Below are 24708 nucleotides of genomic sequence, written 5' to 3' on the forward strand. Positions count from 1 at the left end.
GTTTCCCAGCAACGGAGTTTTGTTTCATGGCTTTTTTTTCTTTTCCAAGTTATTTTGCATGCTTTCAACGAATGTGACATCGAAATCACGCGTAAGCGGCTCCTTTCTCTAGAAAGGAAAAATTTAGCTGCTATTTCTTGCACGCCCTGCTGCCACGTACCAGCTATTTCGGGTCCTCTATCACAAATAGCAGTTACGTGGTAGCAGGGCGTGCTAGAAATAGCAGCCAAATTTTTAGAAGTGAGAATGCACTCGAAAAAAACCAATGGAAAAACATTATTTCACACCGAAGTTATGAAATATTTATGCCAAAAACATTTTTTGTAATGGTATTCACTTGAAAATAATTTAAAGAAACATTAAAATATTGTCTGTTTAAAGAGAGCTAAAATATAAATACTTATTGTGCAAACAATTTACATTCTTGAAATCACATTCACTTAAAAATATTTCTAAATGATTAAAATATTATAAGCGAAAACAAAAACATTTACTGTAAAAAAAAAATCATATTTTTCTGTTGTCAAGCCACTGTCTAATCGAAAGGTGAAAGTTACTTCCCTTTTAGGATTAAGTTAATTTCGGAGACTTTTCCCATTATGCACCGTTTTGGGTATTTATACCCCCAAGACCCTTAATATCTTCACAACCACTCATCCGATTTACGCGAAATTTGTTTCATTCTGTTCGCATTTACATTTCAGGGGAAGCTTAATTCATAGTATTTTCCTATTATGCAACTAGTTTGGCTGAGTAACATCGCAAGCAAGCAAGCTAGATTCAATGTGAGTTTTAGTGTATTATAGATATATAGTATATATATCTTTTTACTTGTTTCATCGCCTTAAATTTTTAGTCGAATGAATCGACCTCAGTACTTCGGTCTCTTTTGCCGAACCGTTAAGTAACGGAGATGCAAACACACCAATACAGGTGGTCAAGCGGCAGTGGTAGGACAAACACAGACAGAAAGATACATACACACACACGCACACACATATATGTGCATATATATATATATATATATATATATATATATATATATATATAACGAGCTTGAGCTTCTTTCAGTTTCTGTCTACCAAATCCCAAATCCACTCACAAGGCTTTGGTTGGCCCGAGGCTATAGTAGAAGACACTTGCTCAAAATGCCACGCAGTGGGACTGAACCCGGAACCATGTGGTTGGGAAGAAATCCTGCGCTTGTGGTGTGTGTGTGTGTGTGGTTGAAATGCTGTTAAGAATCCAAATAAATCATAGGTTATAGATGAAAGTAAAGTGGAAACAGCACGAAAGCATGCTTAAAATTTTTTTCTTATATTTGTTGCATTAAGTGATTTTTATAAAATATTACCGGTTTCGATGTGTCTGTCCATCTTTTTAAATATTAAAAATTCAAAGTCAAAAATTAGGAAATAAGAAAAAATTGAAAATTCAAAACAGTTCGTTCTCATATTTTGTTCGTAGTTAAGAACATGTTTGAAATTTTATCTTAGTCTCCTATTTATAACAAGCAGTAATGCTAGTTCTAAGATCTGTCTAAGAGATCAACGCAGTAGTTGTACTGACAAGTAATATTAGTAGCCACTTCAACATGGCTGTCCGTTGTAACGGACTCTACTGCGATTTTTTAACCCTAAGAGGACATCTCTAGCTGGATAATAATGCAGATTTACATCCGATAAATTGCATTCTCTAGCTAGTTAACGATGCAGAGCTGCATCCGATAAATCGTGAGCAGGGGAGCGAACCACAACGACTGTGTGTTCGCTTGAAATATATATATATTACGAGCTACTGCCATCTCTAGCAGATGAGGTGTCCAGTACTGAGGAGTGGCAGAAATAGCCTGAAACCAGGACTGGTCTGCTAGCCGTCGCTAGAAGATGGTAGGGGTTCGCTCCCCTGCTCGCAATTTATCGGATGTAGTTGTGCATCGTTAACTAGGTAGAGAAGATGTCCTCTTGGGGTTAAAAGATCGCAGTAGAGCCCGTTCGAACGGACAGCCATGCTAAAGTGGCAACGAATATTATAAAGTGACTACGAATATAAAAGACCGTCTGAAAGGTTTCGGAAGAAATTGTTTTTCTTTTACTTTAATATATACTGCCCTACGTCTTAGAGCGTGCTTTTTCTTTCGGATTTATGTTTTCTACAAACGATATATCTATCTATCTATCTATCTATAGGCAGAGAGAGAGAGAGGGGGGAGAGAAAGAGACAGACAGACGGGGAAGCACAGGGAGGGAGGAAGATCTGCGTATAATGCATATATTTTTATTTTGTTTTCAGGAAAAAAATTATGGAGAAATATGTATATCTGTCTCAACAAGAGTTATATATTAGAAGATGTAACAGTCTATATTACATAGTATAACAGTATTATAAGGTGTAACAGTCAAGATAATCATTTTTAAAAAAGTAATTTCCGGTAATTGTTTTATTTCATCTAATCGATAGCCAAGTCATTTTCGTACATTTCCCATTATTTTAATTGATATCTTGTCTTTCTTTAATTGACGCCGTTTTAGTAAAAGATTACTCTATTGCTCTTTTCTTTTTTCTTTCTCTCCCTCTTTTTCGCTTTGTTTATATGTAATCGTATGTCTGTATGTGAGTCCGTTATAATATAATTCTTTCTGACATTTTAATAATAATAAAAATTGTTTCTTACATAGATGGTTTCATAATAATGTAATGTATATATAACAAGTAACTTGGAGAGAGCTGCGTGATAGCGCTTAAGCGGCCTTAACTCGCTTTCGTAAGCGGCCAGCTGTAGTGAGTGTGTTTTGGTTGAGTTTTTCCCGACCAAGGACAAACATGCCTTTTCGAGAAGAAGACTGGCTTCCCAGTCATGAAGAGCTAGATGTACCAGAATTGCAGCTCACTTCATCCGTACTTCGAGCTGGTTCACTCTATTATGGTAAATACTGTGACTACCAGTGCAAAGTAAGTACTTATACCTTTACTGTGTACAAGGTTATGCAAAGGGTGACTGAAATATTTTTAGTCGGTTCACCTTGTTAATTGTTCATGTGTTCAGCTCAGTGCATACTTAGATCTCTTTTTATCCATCATTCATTTAGAATGAAGTATATTATAGTTCTGAGTTCTTGCATTATTACGTTTTCAGAATGAAGGGGAAATATCCATAACAAGTATCACCCTAATGATAGTATTATGCCTGTATTTTAACTCTATTGTTGTTTTGCTCAGCCCCAGGCCAGTCCTGAACGAGTAGGTGAATGAGTCTATAGCGGCTCCATCAGTTGCTCCTGTATCTGCGAGTATTTTTCTGGTTAAAATTTTAATAGAAATCACATAATTGCAATATATCATTAACTGCTGAGATTTTGCACTAAGAATGTTATTTAACATATCCAAGTTAGGAAGTGAACAGACTATAATTATTGTCCTTTTCATTTCAACGCACTCTTCATTATCATCATTATTCGTTCGCTTTTTTCACGCCCGTATGGGTTTGTACGACTCTTCTGAAATAGGGGTTTACGGAAGGATGCCCTTTTTTGTCGCCAACCTTATCAGTTGCTTCTTTACGTCAGACAATATCAGAATGGGAAATACAACGCTATATCTGTGTGTTGATTGTTTCGATTAAAAACACATTGACTCAGTCCTAAGAACAGACACACCTACGGTGTGGTGGCTTGTTTGTGTGGCAACAAGGGAATTATGCCAGGGAGTGCAGGCTGCTGATAGGGGCTCAAACGCTTGACAAGTTAAAGGATAGGGAGTTGGCTAATATGAATCACTTCTCAAAGGTAAAAATTGACTTGCTTAGGGCCAACGTTCCTCCCTTAAAAAAAAACAAAACAAAAAAAACACAAAGTTACAAAAGTACCATTGATAATTCAAAACCAACAGAAACTGGGAAAGAACGGCCTGGAATTGAAAACAGCAGAAAAATGTTGTCACTGGTCTATACTCCATAGGGAATGAAGGATTTACCCTTTAGCATTCAGATTTCTCTGTCAAATATAATCCTTATTTCTTCACATTGTTTAGAATTAATCATCCTTTATCTCATAGCTTTGAGATTTCGATGATGTGATTGTTTATTTTCAGAATGACAATGTTGGGTAGGTGTAAGAGGCTGGATCTGGCCAGTTTGAAGATAAAACTGGTAGAATATTTGTGCCACATATGGCTGATCTAAATGCTAAAGGGTTAAGTATGGTGTAGATATATTAACAGGTGTGACACCTTTATAAAAAAACACTTTTTTGGTGACTTAATAGCATTTACAAATGAGTCCGCAAATAGAAGAATTTCACATGCACCACACCAAAAGTTCTCACAGAAACAGTTAAAAATCATCACACTACTTACAAATGCTTGTCCTTCATGGTAATGGAATATGCATCATATGACAATGGTTGCATCATACAGATACTGTATGTAAAATTGACGGTCATGGCTGGAATACTATATGTAAAATTGCTTTAAATATTACAGGCTTTTAGTGTACTGCAAACTTTTTTTCATAAATATGTACTTCTGAAATTAGGGTGCATCTGCTATGCCTGTACATCTTTGATGCCATCAGCAGCAGCAGCAGCATCAACATTTAACGCCCTTTTTTCCATGCTGGCATGGGCTGGATGGCTGGATAGGAACTGGGAAGTCCAGGGGCTGCACAGGTACCATAGTCTGTTTTGGCTTGGTTTCTACTGCTGGTTCTTTCTAATGTCGACCACTTTACAGAGTGTATTGGGTGCTTTATATGTAGCATCAGCACCAGTACTTTTTATATGGCACTATCATTAGTACTTCTTATGTGGCACCAGCACTGTTTTTACCTTTCAGTACCACAAAATATTTTAGCATCTAGTTTGCGTTGGAATAAAGTTCACACACTTAGGATGCTACTGTTCCATTGTAGAATGATTTCCTGCCAGATCAAGGAATTTTAACTCCACTGTCTTCCACACACCCACAGGCTTGTCTTTCAGGTGCCGGTGCCACTTAAAAAGTACTCGTGCTGGTGTTGCATTAACACACCCATGCTGGTGCTACATAAACACACTTGTGCCAGTGGCATGTAAAAAACACCTAGTACACTGTTAAGTGGTTGGCATTAGGAAGGGCATCCAGCCATAGAAACCATGCCACAACAGACAGTTGGAGCCTGGACAGCTCTGTGCTAGCCAGCTCCATGTCAAACTATCCAACCCATGCCAGCGAGGATGCTAAATGATGATGATGGTAACATACTATAATCGCTTGATATTGTGCCATTGAGCTGCATCATCTCTTAGACTCTTCGACTGTTATTACAAAGGCTTATGCTCTTCAGGACTTTCAAATTGAATAACAACAACCTCTATGTGACTCATTCATTGTTATTTTGAATATAATGGACCAGTGATTATTGGTTCACTGGAATTCTGTAGCTCATGTTTATTATTTTACAAAATGCAATATTTATTCATTCGTCTGATGGCCATTTTCCCATGTCAGGATGAGTTGGATAGGGAGTTATTTGAGGCAGGATTTTATGGTTGGATGCTCTTTCTGTCGCCAACCTTTACCTGTTTCTATAATAAAGGATTTCTTTAATTTCACAGTTTTCAAAACTGCAGAACAACTGGTTGCAATCAACATCACCATTGGTTCACTCAAGTGGAGACAACCATGAACATTCACACATACACACACATGTTTATTCATTTGTTACTTTTGTTTTAGTGTCTTTTTTCCCAACATAATAATGTTTAAAATGGATATAATCACTGAGACATTCTTTTACCTCTGAATGCCCTTCCTATCTCTTATCCTGACCTGTTATGCAAGTAAGGGATCTTTCACACAAGCAATTAAAAAGTACTCATACAAACATTGGTACCTCTACAAAGTCCATGACTTTTCCATAAGCAAGTAGTACTTAATTCAGGTGTGGGTTTTCAAGATGAATGGACCTTGTCAAGCTCGCTTGCCTAATATGCACTACCGGAGATGAAGACTTCAATGATGCTGCTCTTATTACCTGATAAGTTATGGTTCTCACCACTACGCATCCTAGCAGGGACGGAAGTAGAATTGATTATTTTTGTGAGCGTAACTTCAAATTTTTTGCTTTCACAGCTTGCAATAATATAGGATTACTATAGCTTCTTCAAATGTTTTGCTTTCACAGAAGGCTCGCCCACCACAATGGAACTTAGATCCCGAAACCAAGGTGCCACGTAAAAAGCACCCAATACTCTCTGTAAAGTAATTGACGTTAGGAAGGGTGTCCAGCCATAGAAACCAAACCAAAACAGACTATGGAACTTGGTGTAGTCCCTGGCCTTGCCAGTTCCTGTCAAGCTGTCCAATCCATGCCAGCATCTTATTTCTTTATTGCCCACAAAGGGCTAAACATAGAGGGAACAAACAAAGACAGACAAAGGGATTAAGTCGATTACATCGACCCCAGTGCATAACTGGTACTTAATTTATCGACCCCGAAAGGATGAAAGCAAAGTCGACCTCGGCGGAATTTGAACTCAGAACATAGCGGCAGACAAAATGCTGCTAAGTATTTCGCCCGGTGTGCTAATGTTTCTGCCAGCTCGCCACCTTTTGGTAAACAATAAACAGCATGGTAAACTGATGTTAAATATTGATGATTAATGATGATGATGACAGCTTGGCTATTGTGTTCTGATAATTCATCCATTTAAGTTTTGCAATAATATAGGGCTATCATAGTCTTTTTACATAGTCCTTACCTCACCAAAAATTGCTTCCAGAGTAATTTTTTTAGATAATCAACAGCGTAATAATAGGCATAGGAGTGGCTGTGTGGTAAGTAGTTTGCTTACCAACCACATGGTTCCGGGTTCAGTCCCACTGTGTGGCACCTTGGGCAAGTGTCTTCTACTATAGCCTCGGGCCAACCAAAGCCTTGTGAGTGGATTTGGTAGACGGAAACTGAAAGAAGCCCGTCGTATATATATATATATATATATGTATGTGTATATGTTTGTATGTCTGTGTTTGTCTCCCCAACATCGCTTGACAACCGATGCTGGTGTGTTTACGTCCCCGTAACTTAGCGGTTCGGCAAAAGAGACCGATAGAATAAGTACTAGGCTTCCAAAGAATAAGTCCCGGGGTCGATTTGCTCGACTAAAGGCGGTGCTCCAGCATGGCCACAGTCAAAAGACTGAAACAAGTAAAAGAGTAAAGAGCTGGTTCAATATTATAGAATTTCAAAAAAAACAAAAAAATTAGAGATGATCAAATATGCTGACTGTCCTAAAATGTACATTCCTATATATACCTGAATACAATTGAGGCAAATATACTAATAAATACATACATTCATGTACACAGATATATATGCAGGCAACAGAAGAGGTAAAACTGACTAACAGTTTTGTGGATTGAAGCATGTTTTAAGTAAGACGATAAAATAGAGGAGAAGTGAATTGGTAAATACATGATCAACAATTCGTTTACATGAACAAAGAGTGGGAATTTTGTTGCAGTCACTTAAACTTCTATAAAACAGCAACCAAATCTCTCTCAAATAATCCCTTACTATCTTAGGACACACTGGATAATATAGCCCTAAGTACTGTGACTGTTAAAAAAATAAAAAGACAGGCGCAGGAGTGGCTGTGTGGTAAGTAGCTTGCTTACCAACCACATGGTTCTGGGTTCAGTCCCACTGCGTGGCACCTTGGGCAAGTGTCTTCTACTACAGCCTTGGGCTGACCAAAGCCTTGTGAGTGGATTTGGTAGACGGAAACTGAAAGAAGCCCATCATACATATGTATATATATGTTTGTGTGTCTGTGTTTGTCCCCCCCACCATCGTTTCACAACCGATGTTGGTGTGTTTATGTGCCCATAACTTAGCGGTTCGGCAAAAAGAGACCAATAGAATAAGTACTAGGCTTATAAAGAATAAGTCCTGGGGTCGATTTTCTCGACTAAAGGCGGTGCTCCGGCATGGCCTCAGTCAAATGACTGAAACAAGTAAAAGAGAGAGACAGTGGTCATTATTGAAGTATCTTTGCTTTGCTTGTGTATTAGATCAGGCCTCTTGGATCTATTTAGTCTGAACAACTCTAAATTAGGAGTATCTTTTGGCAGTCATCCTCTTGTTATAAATAGTCAACCATATTTATTTGCTTTCTTTTTTTCAGGAATTCATGCTGTGTAGAGATGAGACAAATGACCCTAGGCGTTGTTTAAATGAAGGCAAAGAAGTTACACGTTGTGGTTTTGAGTTCTTTAGTAAAGTGAAAACTCATTGCCCTGATCAGTTTTATGATTACTGGCAGTGTATTGATCATTCAGGAAATGACATGAACTTTGAGAAGTATGTATTTTTTTTTTTACCCCCTACCTCCTATTTTTCTGTTTTATTTTTCGGCATCACCTATTCTGGTACAGAATGAATGTAATTAAAACTAGTATAACATTCTTGAATCTTGCAGTGTTCCAACCACATATTATATGAAGTGATTTTAAATTGGTAACATCTAATTTTTACAACTGATTGAACAAAGCTTGATTATGCATCTGGAAGCATCTTTCTAGTACTAATCTGTCATATTTGAAGTAAGAAAGAAACTTATTTTATCAGTCCCACAGATTGAGTTATGTGCCTTATTCAGAGAACAGTGCAATATCTGTAGTATCATTTCAGCCCCTGTTCAGTAGTCCTGTATATTGAACTTGCAGCCATTATACTTCTGTATTAGAAATTGTGTTATTATTTAATGGAAGATTAAGGCTGGCAGAATCATTAGCATTCCTGGCAAAATGCTTTGTGACATTTCATCTGTCTTTACATTCTGAGTTCAAATTCTGCTGAGGTCAGCTTTGCTTTTCATCTTTTTGGGGTCGATGAAATAAATACCAGTTGAGCACTGGGGTCTATGTAATTGAGTATTCCGCTCCCCCAAAATTTCGGGCCTTGTGCCTTTGGCAGAAAGGATTATTTAACACTTTAGTATTTAAACTGGCCATATCCAGCCCAAATATTTTACCTTTTTTATGATCAAACTGGCCAGATTTCACTCCTTGTACATACCCTACAATGTCATTTTGAAAATATACAATGATGTCATTGAAATCTTAAAACTATCAGATGATGCATGAATAATTAAAAGCAATAGGAATAAATAAGTATTACATTTGACAAAGTAATCTGAATGTTAAAGGGTTAATGGAAGATTGTCCCTATTTCATAATGGGTTCCAGCTATCCGTAGAGGACTTTGTACAACTGGCTATTTCTTCCCCACCTTGATTAGTATCATCAAGTGCAAGCAGGATTACTTTTTATTATTTCAATCAAAACATCTTCATTGAACACTAACTAGTAATATGTTATATATCATCACGTTCATTCTTTTTTATTTGAAAGATATCTCTGAAACAAGAAATATCCAACACATGATATCTTTGTTACATGTGTTCATGAATTAAAAACTAGGGCATTTAAGTCCAAGTTACATACATGGCAGGCTTCTTTCAGTTTCTGTTTATCAAATCCACTCTCAAAGCTTTGATTGCCCAAGGAGCCACATAATGGGGCTGAACCTAGTTAACCACACAGCCATGCCTGCACATACAAGATAAAAAAGGAATGAAGATCTTTCTCAAGTCTTATAGACTCAAAGGGTCAGTTTCCTAGTTTCTGAAGTGCATATATTCTTCCCTGAATGGGACACTAATCCATCACAGGATTACTCATTTTTGCCAGCTGAGTGGACTGGAGCAACTTAAAGTGTGTTGCTCAAGAACGCAACACATTGCCCAGTCCAGAAATTGAAACTACAATCTTATGATCACGAGTCCAACACCCTAACCACTAAGCCACACATCTCCATGCACCTCCAATATATATATGTCATCATCATCACCATTTAATGCCTTTTTACTATGCTGGCATGGATTGGATGGCCTGACAGGAACTGGTAAGACCATCAAGTTCCCTTGTCTGTTTTGGCCTGGTTTATGTAGTTGTATACCCTTCTTAATGCCAACAACTTTACAGAGTGTACTGGGTGCTTTTTACATGGCACCAGCACTCACACCAATGCTTTTTGCATGGCACCTTGGTTTTAGGATCTCACCTCCATTATGGTAGGCATGTCTTCTTGAGTACAGTAATTCACCACGTATATATATATATATATATATATATATATATATATATATATATACTAGACGACTCATGACCCATTGGGTCACCTGGAAAGTTTTCCAGCAGTGGAGTTTTGTTTCATGGTTTTTTCCAAGTTATTTTGCATGCTTTCAACAAATGTGACATTGAAATCACGCGTAAATAGCTCCTTTCCCTGGAAAAGGAAAGATTTTGCTGCTATTTCTTGCATGCCCTACTACCACGTAACAGGTGTTTTGGGTCCTTTATCGCAAGTAGTTGTTACATGGTAGCAGGGCGTGCTAGAAATAGCAGCCAAATCTTTCCTTTTCTAGGGAAAGGAGCTATTTATGCGTGATTTCAATGTCACATTTGTTGAAAGTATGCAAAATAACTTGGAAAAACTTGGAAGACTATGTGTGTGTATATGTCACAGATAGCAGACGTGTGTTTGTGTTCATTGACACTCCATGAAATTCATTATATGTGTGTTGACATCATGAAAGCCATATTTTTTTTCCGTCAAGAAATAACAAACAAAAATTGTGTTTACTCATTTTCATTAATGAATAGGGGTCCTAATGTCACAAAAATTTGTACTGCACTGCTGAAGGTAAGTATGAAAAATGTGCCAAAAAATTAAGATGAAATATAATATTTCTGAGATATTTCAAGTACAAACAAACATCTATAGTATTATTAAAATACACACACACACACACACACACACACATATATATATATATGGATTTTAGATAGAACAACATAAGATAAAATGTATATTTAGTTGGCATATACTATTTTCCAGTTCTAAAACTGCCATGAAATGAGATATTCTTGTTTAATTTACCAAAATGTTCTTTGATCTTCTCCAGCTGTCGCAAGACACAGAATGTGTTTGATGAATGCGTCAAAGAGAAACTGGGAATTGAACGCCCTTATGTTGGTTACTTCTCTAAAATTCGCCTGCATGACACACAGCGTCCGAGGTTTCAGCTGCCACCACACAAGTTACCAGAGAAAATTCCTGAACCACCAAACACTGACACTGCACCTCTACCTAACAGAATTTTAGATTAACCCTGGCCAATCACTAGATATTTAAACTTGTTACTTTGGAAATCAGAATATACCAAGGTTGTACTTTTAGAAGCAGATTTTTTAGTCTGTCTGTCAGGCATTAAAACTTTGTATTTCTTCAGCTACAATAAACAAACATTTCCATATTTTATTTTCTTTGTTATATTGTTATGTTTTGTCATTATTTTTTATGCTTTTCATCATTTAATATCTTTTATCTTTTACTTGTTTCAGTCATTAGATTGCAGCCATGCATTTTTAGTTGAATAAATCAACCCCAGTACTTATTTTTTTATAAGCTTGATACTTATTCTATTGGTCTCTTTTGCTGAACTGCTAAGTTAAGGGGACGTAAACAATTCAACACCAGGAATTTACTATTTGTATCTAAATGAAATAGATTCTGGCTTTACTCAACTGTGACTCTTATATTGTAGAAAAAGAGCCAACAATAGAACCTTTACATAGTTACTCTTCTTGCTAGAAATAGAAACTAACTTCCTCTCAAGTCACATCTAACTGTCTTAATTTGATACAAAACTTTATTGGAAACAAGAGACATGACGGTCATGGCTGGAATACTACTTTTGATCAGGTTTGACCTGGAACTCTACAACAACAGAACTTTTTACATTTAGTGCAACTAATAATCTTTTATCAGTTGTTACTTCTCACTTTCTTTGAATCTTGTGAAGCATGGCAAGTTACAAAAGTGCTCCACAAGATCCAAACGTTTATGAAGAGATATTTCTGGAATTTCCTATGGGTGAGATGGCAAGATAGACTCACAAAAAAAGCCTTGTAGGAACAGATGAACTAGTAATCTATCAAAAACCAGGTAGAGAGGAGGAAATAGGGTTGGCTGGGACACGCGTTACAGAGGCCTGTTTCCAATATTACAAGCCAAGCCTTCTGACGGGCACTCCAAGGGAGAAACAAATATAGTGGACCGCAAACAATGTGGAGAAGTTCCACAGAAATGGAAGCACTGCCAGGTGGCTACATTAGGGGACAATTGCAATTTTTGCCGAAGATCAAGACAGCTGGAGATTTCTTGTTGAGACATGATGCTCCACATGGAGTTAAAGGAATTAAGAAACTGTTCGCTTGCAATGCTTTCTTATATTCTGGCACCTAAAAAAGAAGTTCAACATGGTCATTGGTGAACTGGTCACCTGTTTCTTTCTTAATTGTTTACATATTTAAAATCTACCTGACAATGGCAAGTTTTTGCTATGCTGAGAATACATCAATAAAATGCTGCCAAAACAGTTGTGAATTTTGAACTCCACCTGTGTTCTTTTATTCTTTTGGGGTAACAATCTTGCTTCCTAACCACATGATTCTGGGTTCAGTCCCACTGCATAGCACCTGGGGCAAGTGTCTTCTACTATTGCATCGAGCCAACCAAAGCCTTGTGAGTGGATTTGGTAGACAGAAACTGAAAGAAGCCCATATCTTATATAAAATCCGTTCTGTCTGTCTGTCTGTCTGTCTGTGTACTTATAACTTGAGTATTGTTTATCCGATCGCGCTGAAATTTTAACACAGATACATGAGAGAGTGGGGCATTCCGTAATCTAAAATGAGTTTCAAGGTGACAATCGCTATTTTTGTAATCCTCTTCTCCTGTTTGTTCCATCATTAAAATCAACCAGTTGCTGAGACAGCCGGCACATACCATTTCGCTGGCAACAAGAGGAGTACTGGATGACAGTCAGCCAAAACCGTCGCTATGTTGTCTCTTTTATGACGTACAATTCCACTTGAAGTTGTATATACATTGTGTTACGATTCGTTATCAATCAACTATCCTTATTGAGAAGAAACAGTCAAAAGTAACGACCACATAGAAGCACCAAACATCTCCACTACTTAACACTGTCCAAGTTAACCCTCTTCACCTTTACAGCTGACATGAAAAGCTATGCAAAAAAGAGAAAAAACTTGATTGCTATTAAAACGCATAAAATTTTGGGGTTAATAATCTTAATCTTTAGTTTCAGTTACAGTTTCTCGTTCATTTGTATTTGATGACTGTTACTTTAAGGGTTTTATTTCGATTTTATGTATATATGTATGAGCCTATGAGGGAGACCTCTACATGGTAGCTAGACCTGGTAGAAATAGCAGCCAAATCTCCCTCAAAACACCCTACTGTCTTCATCCGACGATTCTGCCTGTTAGACAAGTTTTAAACCATCTTCATATTATTAACACTAGCAATTTGTTCGCCTCCTATTCATCTCCATGGTCACTACTTAATCCATCAATGAAAAACATTGGGCCATTACCTACATGTGGAATTTAGTTGACAGAAACTATATGGAAGTTCGTATGTATGTCTGTCTCTGTTCGTGCCTTCATGCAACGTAACTTAGCGTCTCGAGAAAAAGAGTCAGGCAAGTGGAAGTTTAAGAAAGGGCCTCCCAAAAGTGGGATACTTATATGTACTGCGCCTCTTAAATTGTCAAATACAGAATATAAACATACAGAGTTCTCTCCCGTAACTAAATTGTGAGTGTAATACAGAGTAACCTCCCTTCACAGAAAGAAAAAGGTAAAAAAAGACAATCGATCTAAATTTTAACCTCCCAACATACTTTTGAAATTTCCAGTGTAGATTTCCAATATAGTTTTGAGATTTCTAGGGTCTCTCTCTTCCCCCCTCTCTCTCTCATAGTTTTTATTCTGCTTGAATCTTCCTGTCCTTCTTTCACGGACGTTTAAATAAAAACCAATAATTTATTGATAATTAATCATTTGACAATATATTTCCCTTACAAAAATACAATCTTGTGTAGAGCCGAATCAAAGAAATGGCTGATGGTCTTGTCGAATAGCTAGCTGCCTATTGGTACTGTATAACCAATGCTGTTTTTTTTTATATTAACAGGTGTTCAGTTCCCCAAGTTATAAATATGTACCATTATGGCTCACAGGTTAGAGCGTAAGGCTCACAATCATGTGGTAGTGAGTTCGATTCCAGGACTGGATTGTGTGCTGTGTTCCTGAGCAAGACACTTTATTTCACGTTGCACCACTTCACTCACCTGTAGAAATGAGTTGCGATATCACTGGTGCCAAGCTGTATCAGTCTTTGCATTTCCTTTGAGTAATATCAGTGGCATGCAGAGGGAAGGTTGGTATGCATGGGCAACTGCTGGTCTTCCAGAAAATCCTTTGGTTCTATTTGTGCCGCAGAAGGTAACTTTCTATGTGCAATCCCATGGTCATTCATGACTGAAGGGGATCTTTAGAACAACTCTTACTTTATGCTTCTATCTTGTAATCTTCTATGCTTCCATACTGTAAACACTGTGTCCACGTAACACAGCCACTGGTATCATAACAGTCACCAGCCTGTATATCATAACCGCTGAACTGCATACATTACAGTCATAGTACATTTTATATCACAGTCAATGAGTCTTTCTATTGCAACCACTGAACTTCTCTATCACAAGTACAGTCCCTCATTGATTCACCGATAAAAAAGAGAAAAAAAAAAACACCTGTCTTAATATAAAAACTAATGAAGTATCAAATACTATAAACAACAAACTTATAAACAGTATGTCTACAGTAGTTAAAATATTGGTTTCAAATTTTGGCACAAGACCAACAATTTTGGGGGCAGGAGTAAGTCAATTACATCGACCCCCCAGTGCTCTACTGGTACTTATTTTATCGGCCCCGAAAGTGAAGAAGGGCAAAGTCAGCCTTGGCGTAATTTGAACACAGAATGTAGTGTCAAACGAAATATGGCTAAGCATTTTTCCCGGTGTGCAAACAAACCTGCCAGCTCATTGACTTAAAATATTAGAGGTGATATATAAACAGAAACAGATAAATACATCCTGAGAAAAATAAATACACTTCCAGAAGATCAGAAAGTATCATGCAGAGACTAATACGGTTCCTCTGAGTGGACATAAAGTGATCTAAGCTTGGTTTAGTTATAGCTTTTTAAACCCTTCAATCCCAGTGGAACATAGGCCATCAGTAAATTTTCCCTTGCTGCTCTCAACTTTAGGCTGCCATTTCTGCTTCTCTTTAGTTGGATTCTTGCACTTTCAGCTCCTTTTCAGTATCAAGCTCATAGCTATTTTTAGGGCACCCACTCTTCTACATCCGTTGTGGGTTCTACATCAGAGCCTGACAAGTTATGCAGGGTGATGGTTTTCTTAATGTGTGATCTGTTCACCTCACAAAATGCTTCAGGGTCTGTGCCACACTTTTTGTATATGTCAATGTTTCTTGGTTGCTAGAGACAGAGTACGAAAATTGTTAGCTGATAACTCCTATTTAGGTAGAAACACATGTCCATCATTATCTTCATATATATAATCAATAAGCGTGTTCTTTGTCGTAATTGCATGGGTGTAAAAGAGCCGTACAGAATTTAGATATATATATATGTAATGATATGATGTTAATTTGTAGCGATGATAATTTTGTGTAGTTACCGATTGTAACAGGTTATAAGATGAACGATGAACAGTGATCGAAGTTGTAAAGAAATATTTATTTACCGTTACTTTAATAAATGCCATACCACGACGGGTAGGTTAGTGCAATAGTACAACACAGTTCGTAAAGCATGCAGGGTAAAGAAAGTTGATTTTGGCCTGTATATGTATGTACACTTTCTCATAGTAGTATATATAGGTAAAGATAGGGTAATGTTACCGAGCAAAGGATGCGAGCTAGTGATAGTTATAGAGTTGAGGGACGTTGTGTCTCATAGTTGGCTGGTTGTAAACTTCTTTCTCTCTCTGGTCGTTTGTCTTTTAGTGACTGCCTGCTTGTGACCATGACTCTAGATGTACGTTCACGAAACTAATTGAGTTGTCACCGACTGGTGACGAAACTAGTTGAGTCGTCACCGACTGGTGACTAGACTGTTGAGTCGTCACCGACTGGTGACTAGACTGTTGAGTCGTCACTGACTGGTGACTAGACTGTTGAGTCGTCACCGACTGGTGACTAAACTAAATTTTTCTTGGGATTTCCTTGCTTTTATAACAATCCAGAAGGATAGATATATTATTGAGAACAATGGATTTAGCTGGTGGTCTTGTTATCTCTACTCTAGATTTTGGTGATGTAGAAGAGGTTAGAAAGGGTCAAGTGGTGAAGACATTGTTTCGGCCTAGCTAAAGGCATCTGGAAAATATTAAACTGCTGTCAGAGAAAAAGCTATTGTTCCACCGTGGGAAAAGTTTTGTTGCAGTGTTGATTTAAATTTGGCTATAGTGGATCGAATCCACTTCATGCATGCAAGGTCCACTACATATATATGCTTACATACAGGAGACCAAAAGTGTACGTACGCTGCTATACGTATATGTATAAGAAAAAAACAAAAATGGAACAAGAACGTAACAGGCGACAACAAAACATCCGGACAGTTAGGCGATACAAAAAAGGACAGGAAAAACAGGGAGGGTCATCTGGTGCTTTTTATCGTCAGTCGAGTTCCAGATCGTCGCTGCTGTTTCGGCCGATTACACTCGATACTGCTCCAATACGCACACACACAAACACATAATTATATATATAGGGTATTCCAAAAGTCTCTTCGCAGTAAGTATTTTTTAAATTACAAAATAAATATTTATAAGATGGTATAAGACTACAAAAGAATATATTTGACTTTACAAGACTTTAAAAAACTTTATAAGAGGTGTTGAAAGTGTCGTCCTTCATTTTCAACTTTTTTACTGCCGTGTGAGCAGTTCCTAGGCTGATTTCCACAGGATGAAAGAAATTCACTGCGGAGAGACTTTTTGAACACCCTGCATGGAGTGGTTAAATGTGAACCAGGTGAAATTAATGGAGGTCAATCTTTATCTATTTAAATTTTTCATGGCATAGAAAAGATTAAAAATCAAGATATCGCCGACAGAACAAAAGGTCTTGGGAGAATTTACAGATTCAGTTTCGAATTTCAGGTAGAGCCAAGAGAGGTCCCCCCCCCCCCCCCCCCCCCCGCAACACCACATATATTTTAGAGATGTTATAACCTGATTTGATCAGAGATTGTGCATTGAATCTAAAACAATTACAGCAGGTTAGATGTATTTAGCCCTTGCAATGGAACTGTGTGAGCAACCAGGTCACAGGCAAAAATGTTGACTCCAATTGGATCTAGTTGGTTTGGCCAATTAATAAATGCTTATTTGCAGTTAACAATTCTAGTATATTTTTGAATGCTTATATAATGTCCTTAATATGTAAACACACACAAACTCTCTCTCTCTCTCACATACACACACGCACGCGCACACACACACACACACACAAACTCTCTCTCTCTCTCTCACATACACGCACGCACGCACACACACACGCACACGCACACACACACACAATGTGAGTGTATTTAAAAACACGCACGCATTCATGAGTGTGCGTGTTTATAAAGTCTGACAAGTTCAGATATTATTTCGTTCCGAATAAATTAAACATTGGTTGACAATGTTGTTTTAATTTTTCGTGTAGAAAAAAAAAATATCAATGACTTTAATTTTCTGTATATAAATTATATAAATATCAATTTTATTGTATAACATCTGCCACATTCAAACACACATTTATATAAATTTTTGCATAGACGGAATAGTTTTCTTTCGGCGTTCCGACTTTTATAATAAACGTTACAAAGTTCACTTTGCATGTAATGTAATAGTGTAATTGTGAGTTGGAAATCAAAATGTTTTTGAACTTAGTTCAAAAAGCTTTGTTAAGAAGTGAAAGAAAGGGTCTTGCCTTTTCTGTTTCTCGGCTGTTTAATAGTAGGGCATTTATCCGGAGACAATCTTCTCTGGCCGCCATGGAATTTTATACGGACGAACATAAACAAATCCGAGATTCTTTAAACAAGGTAAGTTGTTTATTTTTGCGGGTGTGTTTGTTGTTATCTCCTGTTTACTCTATCACGTACTTAGTAAATCTTATCGAATCCACATTACAGAATCGATTGAGACTGGGTTGTTTCGAGCACCCCTTGCCTCTGCCCCAGATCTGTAAGTGTGCTTGTACTGGGGACAGCTAACTGCATGTAGTGGTTAAATGTGAATCACATGAACAGATGCAATGGAAATGTGGATGCCTTTGATGTAAACAAATGAATGACATCGATTCATAGTTAAAATAATTTATTCACTGGACTTAATTTGTCGTTGGTACACACAATTCTTCACTACATGCATATGTTGACAACTGCTACGAGTTGCTAGAAATAGAAACAGTGTACATCTCTGGAAGTGATAATGTCAGGAATGGATATGTGTGTGTGTGTGTGTTTAAGACAGTAGTCTACCGTGGAACTTCGTTCGATCATATCTCTTGGTCTCTGCGGTCTGCTTAAACCTCCCTGTCTGTGTCGTAGACCGTTCTTGTCTCTGCCTCCTAGGCCTGTCTTCTTGTCTGTCCCTCTGCTGACCACCGTATTTATACCAAAAAGTTCGGATTTTAGATTCCCGGATAAAGGACTGTGTATCTGTAATCTAATTGATAAATCAACTCAACAGAAGAAAAACAAAAATTATAGGCGCAGACGTGGCTAGGTGCAGGTATGGATGTGTGGTAAGAAGCTTGCTAAGGCGGAGAGCTGGCAGAAACGAGCACGCCGTTGTGTTACTTTGTGAAAACTGTCTCGGTAAATAATTGTGATTTTTGTGAAACTCGGGCCTGCAGGTGAAAATGCGACATAGATGTCCGTAATTGGTGCACATATTGTGCTGGGTCAGGAAGGTTTTGTGATGAAATAGGTTCGGTCATCTCCCCAAGTAAAGTGAGTGGATCTTTCTGATTTGCCGGGCAACACTTTTCATTTATGTTTTATGTAGTGCTTTTGGTACCGAAACACTTTCAAACTTCGTATACTTGTATATTTTGTGTTATAGAACAGATAAAAATTTGGCACTATCATGCTATTAGCTGTCAGAAGTGAAAGTGCTCACTACTAGTGAAGTATCTGTCTGTCTGTCTGTCTGTCTGTTGCTGGCCTGTCGATTCTTTGGCTACTGACAGCTAATACCATGACTGGCCTGAGCGAGCTGTCTGTCTGTCTGTCTCTCTCTATCTATCTATTACTCGAAAGTTCGCGCGTCCGCGCTAGCTAGTCGTGAGTAGAAAACACAAATTTAATATAAAAACATATTTCCTGAAATTGCAAATTATTTAAAATATAAAAATATAATTTTCAACAGAGAGAATTTATCAAAATAGAAAACAAATGAAGTTTGAAGTTAAAAAATAATAGGATCGACCACTCACGACTAGCTAGCGCGGACGCGCGAACATTCGAGTAATAGCTAGATAGATAGAGAGAGACAGAGAGAGACAGACAGACAGACATATAGCTCGCTCCGGCCAGTCATGGTATTAGCTGTCAGTAGTCAAAGAATCGACAGGCCAGCAACAGGCATGCAGGCAGACAGACAGATACTTCACTAGCAGTGAGCACTTTCACTTTTGACAGCTAATAGCATGATAGTGCCAAAATTTTTTGTATTCGAAGTTATTTCATGTAAAAAATTGTCGTATTTCGGTAATTTCAACCAATCACTGACGTCTATTGAGGTGAAAACAATTACTGCCGTGGAATGTAAACAACATGTTCTAACGGTGTCATGTGATCTTTTCCCTTGAATAAAATTAGTGCCGTAGTTTGTCAACAATAACTCTCCGTGGTACTGTTATTTATGACATCGTTTGTGCGTTTGTACTGGTTTTAATTTTGGGGTTAGGGTTCGGGTTTTAGAGTTAGGGTTAGTTTTAGGGTTACGGTTAGAGTTATGATTATTTTTGCCATAACCTCACTCATAACCCTAACCCTAATCCTATAACTCATAACCATAACCCTAACCCCAACCCTAACCCTAAAACCCTAACTCTAACTCTAAAACCCGAACCCTAACCCCTTACTAGGGAATAATGATATAATTAAACAGGGAATAACACTCTTGACACTGGCAAAAATTATTGTTTACAAAAACAGTAGTAACTGCATTCAGCTGAATAGACGTCAGTGATTGGTTGAAATTACAGAAATACGACAACTTTAACATGAAATAACTTGCAATGTACAATTTTTTGTTAAGAAGGCTAAGAGAAAAAGATGTTTTTTATGACACATTCTACCAGTATCCCAAGTTTGAAAGTGTTTCATTAAGAAAACAAGTGGTGCCCGTCAAATCAGAAAGATCCCCACCACGATCAACAGGCACGAAAAAAAAGTTTGCTTTGTCCTGTCAAACAGTGATTATCTCCCTTTGACCTACGACCTCAGCCATGTAAGGCGAAGTTCAAATGGACAGGAGACACCAGTCTGTCTTCAGGCAGTTAATCACTCGCCGATTCCAACCTACGGTGAACAGTCCCGAACACTGAACTTGGGAGTACGCCGCATCTTCCAGTGGGTATTTGTCATTGCTAAACTGCCAACTCCTATCTTAGGAACCAATTTCCTGCATCATTTCGGTTCCCTGATAGACGTTAAAAACAAACGACTTGTCGACAACACCACACAGCTTACTGTGCGTGGCATAGCCGCTCGTATGGCCACAGTCAACCCAACTATATTGCTCACAACGACGACTCATCACAGTGCTATCCTAAAACAATATCCAGACGTCACTTGACCAGTATTCCACAACCAGCCGATCAAGCACGAAGTCACCTACCGCATCAAAACCAGGAGTCCACTTGTTGCTGCAAGACCCAGAAGGTTATCACCTGATCGTCTCAAGGCCGTCAAACGGGAATTCCAGCACATGCTCGACCTTGGAATCATCCACCTATCCAGCAGCAAGTGGTCCTTGCCAATACACTGCGTTCCAAAAAAGTCATCGACCGATTGGCGAGTTTGCAGTGATTATCGATCGCTGAATAAAAATACTGTCAGTGATGCCTATCCGGTTCCCTATCTGCAGGATTTTTCTAGCTCACTGCAGATCAATGCTATCCACATCACGGCGACACTTGATTTGACATGTATAGCAGTTGACCAGGAGAATGACGAAGAATTTCTAAAGCTCGGGAATTCGTCATCTCTGAAATTTCAGCATGTTCCGCTACCATCGTCCACAGCCCATATTTGGTGTGATATCTCCACCGGTCACCAACGCCTTTATATACCACAGAAACATTGTTGAGAAGTTTTCTCTGCTCTGCATTCTCTGTCACATCCTGGTATTCGCTCCACTCAAAAGCTGATATCGACCTGTTTTGTGTGGGCCAGTATCAACAAGGACATCAGAGAATGGACCAAGTGCTGTGCCGTGTGCCAAAAAGCAAAAATCCACCGGCTCATAAAATCACCAATCGGTTCCTTTTCGCAACCCGATGCACTATTTCAGCATGTTCATATTGACATCGTGGGACCTCAGCCACCTTCGCAGAATTATACTCATTTGCTTACTTACGTGGATCATTTTTCGCAGTGGCCCGAAGCTTGGCACTTATCTGATACATCGGCAGAAACGGTCGCCAAAACGCTGATATCACAATGGGTTTCGCGTTTTGGCACACCCGCAACAATCACCACTGACAGAGGACGCCAGTTCGATTCCCACTTCTTCACCGAGCTGACTCGTCTCCTCGACTGTAAACACACCCGCACTACGGCTTACCACCCTGCAGCAAATGGCATGGTCGAACGTTTTCACCGCCAACTCAAGGCAGCTATAAAAGCATCTTCAGACTGTTCTAATTGGTTGGAACATCTCCCCCTCAGCCTCCTTGGTATTTGATCCACAGTTAAGGAAGAAGCTGGATATACTCCGGCTGAACTCGTCTATGACAAAGATCCCGTGGTGGTTTGGATGACTGAGAATTCTTAGATTCGTTTTCCAGTCTAAGCTTGGAGAAGGAAGTGTTAATTTTTACAGATTTCAGTTAATATAAAGAACTTCACCCGGGAACGAAAAAAAAAAAATAATAATAAACCAGCCTGCTGGATGTTAGCAAGTATGTAGAAAACGAATATAAAAAAAAAATAAAGTGGTGGGGGGGTAGTTGAAATTTTGAAAATGCGGCTTTTGAAAATTTTTTTTCAGTATCGGATCCTCCATGACCAAAACCGGAAGTTATGATGGAAAAATCGAATCTTGTGAATTTTCCGAAAGTCCTCTCCCCACCCCCAGGGTTGTCAGCGTGCGTTTTTTTTCATATTTGTTAACACCTAGCAGGCCGTTTTTTTTTTTTTTTTTGTTCCCGGGTGAAGATCTTTATATTAACCCAGATTTCTGCCCCACTCGACTTTGGATGATCATAAACTTTCAGAAAAATGAATATTTTTTAATGAAAATTTCTATGAATATATATTATATCATGTAGATTCCAAATATACAGAACTTTTGGGGGAAAGTGTTTTAGGAGGCGGTGAGGAATTTAGGAAAATTCACCGGCGTCCACTTCAATTCGTCTTAATTTTCATGAAAATGAATATTTTTTAATGAAATTCTCTACAAATATACTTCAGACAATGTAGATTCCGAGAACATAGGAAGTTTGGGGAAAAACAGCTGGGGTTATTTTTGAGGACAGTTCCCCACTCGGAGGTGTTTCGGAACAAGTCGTCCATATTTGTTTTTTTTTCTCCGTTTTGTGAGTTTGTGCATCTGTAGATTTCTACCACTCATATACACACACACAGAGACACGCCCTTTGGCATACAACTGTTCTCAAAACGAAAGATCGCGTGTATATTATTTATCTGGTCTTTTGTTTGTGTGTCTGTGTTTGTCCCCCAACATCGCTTGACAACCGATGCTGGGGTGTTTATGTCCCTATAACCTAGCGGTTTGGCAAAAGAGCCGATAGAATAAGCACTAGGCTTACAAAGAATAAGTCCTGGGGGCGATTTGCTTGACTAAAGGCAGTGCTCCAGCATGACTGCAGTCAAATGACTGAAGCAAGTAAAAGAATGTGTACACACACACAATTACATTGTCTTTTAGCTGCAGAATTTCAAATAACACGATTATTCTTTTATATCTCCATAAGACATATTAGTAGTCTTTATCAGGAAGAGGCTAAGACAAAACTCCTCAGTGACACACTAGGTGGCATGTTATCATGATATGAACACCAAAAATGCTACAACTAGTGATACAAAGAGCAAAATGACCAGTTACTGAGTAAATGACAATCTGATATGTGATAACATAAACAAGGTTAAAATGTAGGACATGAACTAATTTCTGTTTTCTTTTCTTTTGTAGTATAAAAACCAGTCTGTTACTATCTAGCAATATGGATATGTTAATATTTGGGTGTCAGCTTCATCTGGAATAAGAGGCTTAAGTAAGAGGTATTTTCATAATGCTCAAGTATAAAATATTTTATTTATCAGATATTATGATAAATATATCATAAGGCAACAAGCTAGCAGAATTATTAGCATATATATATATATTAATTTATGTATACATTAATATTATCTCAGTTTAAAAAAATTTTGACAATGTAAATATGTTAATAGTTACCATAGGTAGAAAAAATCACACAAAAAAAACAGGATATCACACCCGTTTTATAGGTAGAGATACCAAGTTAAAGTGATGCATTTTGAGTAGATATGAATAATAATAATAAATGGAGCCAAACACATATAAACACATATAAAAGGAACTTTTGTTTATATGCGTTTTGCTCCATTTATTATTATTATTTATGCCAACAAAATATATGTATATATATATATATATATATATATATACACACACATATATTTTGTTGGCACTCCGTCGCTTACGACGTCGAGGGTTCCAGTTGATCCAATCAACGGAACAGCCTGTTTGTGAAATTAACGTGCAAGTGGCTGAGCATTCCACAGACACGTGTACCCTTAACATAGTTCTCGGGGATATTCAGTGTGACACAGTGTGACAGGGCTGAACCTTTGAATTACAGGCACAACAGAAACAGGAAGTAAGAGTGAGAGAAGTTGTGGTGGACGAGTACAGCAGGGTTCGCCACCATCCCCTGCCGGAGCCTTGTGGAGCTTTAAGTGTTTTCGCTCAATAAACACTCACAACGCCCAGTCTGGGAATCGAAACCGTGATCCTATGACCGCGAGTCTGCTGCCCTAACCACTGGGCCATTGCGCCTCCACATATACATATATATATATACACATATATATATACATATATATACATATATATATACATATAAATACATATATATACATATATATACATATATATACACATCATCATCATCGTTTAACGTCCGCTTTCCATGATAGCATGGGTTGGACGATTTGACTGAGGACTGGTGAAACCGGATGGCAACACCAGGCTCCAGTCTGATTTGGCAGAGTTTCTACAGCTGGATGCCCTTCCTAACGCCAACCACTCAGAGAGTGTAGTGGGTGCTTTTACGTGTCACCCGCACGAAAACGGCCACGCTCGAAATGGTGTCTTTTATGTGCCACCCGCACAAGCCAGTCCAGGGGCACTGGCAACGATCTCGCTCGAA

General features: G+C 38.2%; 2 protein-coding genes across 2 annotated transcripts in view; both read left to right on the top strand.

Annotated features, from left to right (window-relative positions):
- Positions 1-1938: 1938 nt before the first annotated feature.
- Positions 1939-11362, top strand: LOC106877669 (NADH dehydrogenase [ubiquinone] 1 alpha subcomplex subunit 8). The gene is made up of 4 exons (XM_014926618.3): positions 1939-2067; positions 2679-2952; positions 8163-8338; positions 11007-11362. The coding sequence occupies exons 2-4, from the start codon at positions 2824-2826 to the stop codon at positions 11209-11211; spliced, it is 510 nt and encodes a 169-aa protein (XP_014782104.1). The 5' UTR covers positions 1939-2067; positions 2679-2823; the 3' UTR covers positions 11212-11362.
- A 6510-nt stretch (positions 11363-17872) lies between these two features.
- Positions 17873-24708, top strand: part of LOC106875227 (putative acyl-CoA dehydrogenase 6) — a 45812-nt gene continuing 38976 nt past the window's right edge. The window contains exon 1 of the mRNA XM_052968728.2: positions 17873-18100. Within this exon, the coding sequence (XP_052824688.1) occupies positions 17930-18100 (171 nt within the window). The 5' untranslated portion in view covers positions 17873-17929. The remainder of the gene's footprint in view (positions 18101-24708) is intronic.

Source organism: Octopus bimaculoides, chromosome 6 (genome assembly GCF_046866305.1).
Source record: "Octopus bimaculoides isolate indiv1 chromosome 6, ASM4686630v1, whole genome shotgun sequence".
Taxonomy (NCBI): domain Eukaryota; kingdom Metazoa; phylum Mollusca; class Cephalopoda; order Octopoda; family Octopodidae; genus Octopus; species Octopus bimaculoides.

Bases quoted from the DNA above. Each gene is read 5' to 3' on its own strand.
- LOC106877669 (XM_014926618.3), top strand. From the start codon at position 2,824: ATGCCTTTTCGAGAAGAAGACTGGCTTCCCAGTCATGAAGAGCTAGAT. The intron at 2,953-8,162 runs GTAAGTACTTAT...TCTTTTTTTCAG, and splicing joins ACTGTGACTACCAGTGCAAA to GAATTCATGCTGTGTAGAGA. The intron at 8,339-11,006 runs GTATGTATTTTT...GATCTTCTCCAG, and splicing joins AATGACATGAACTTTGAGAA to CTGTCGCAAGACACAGAATG.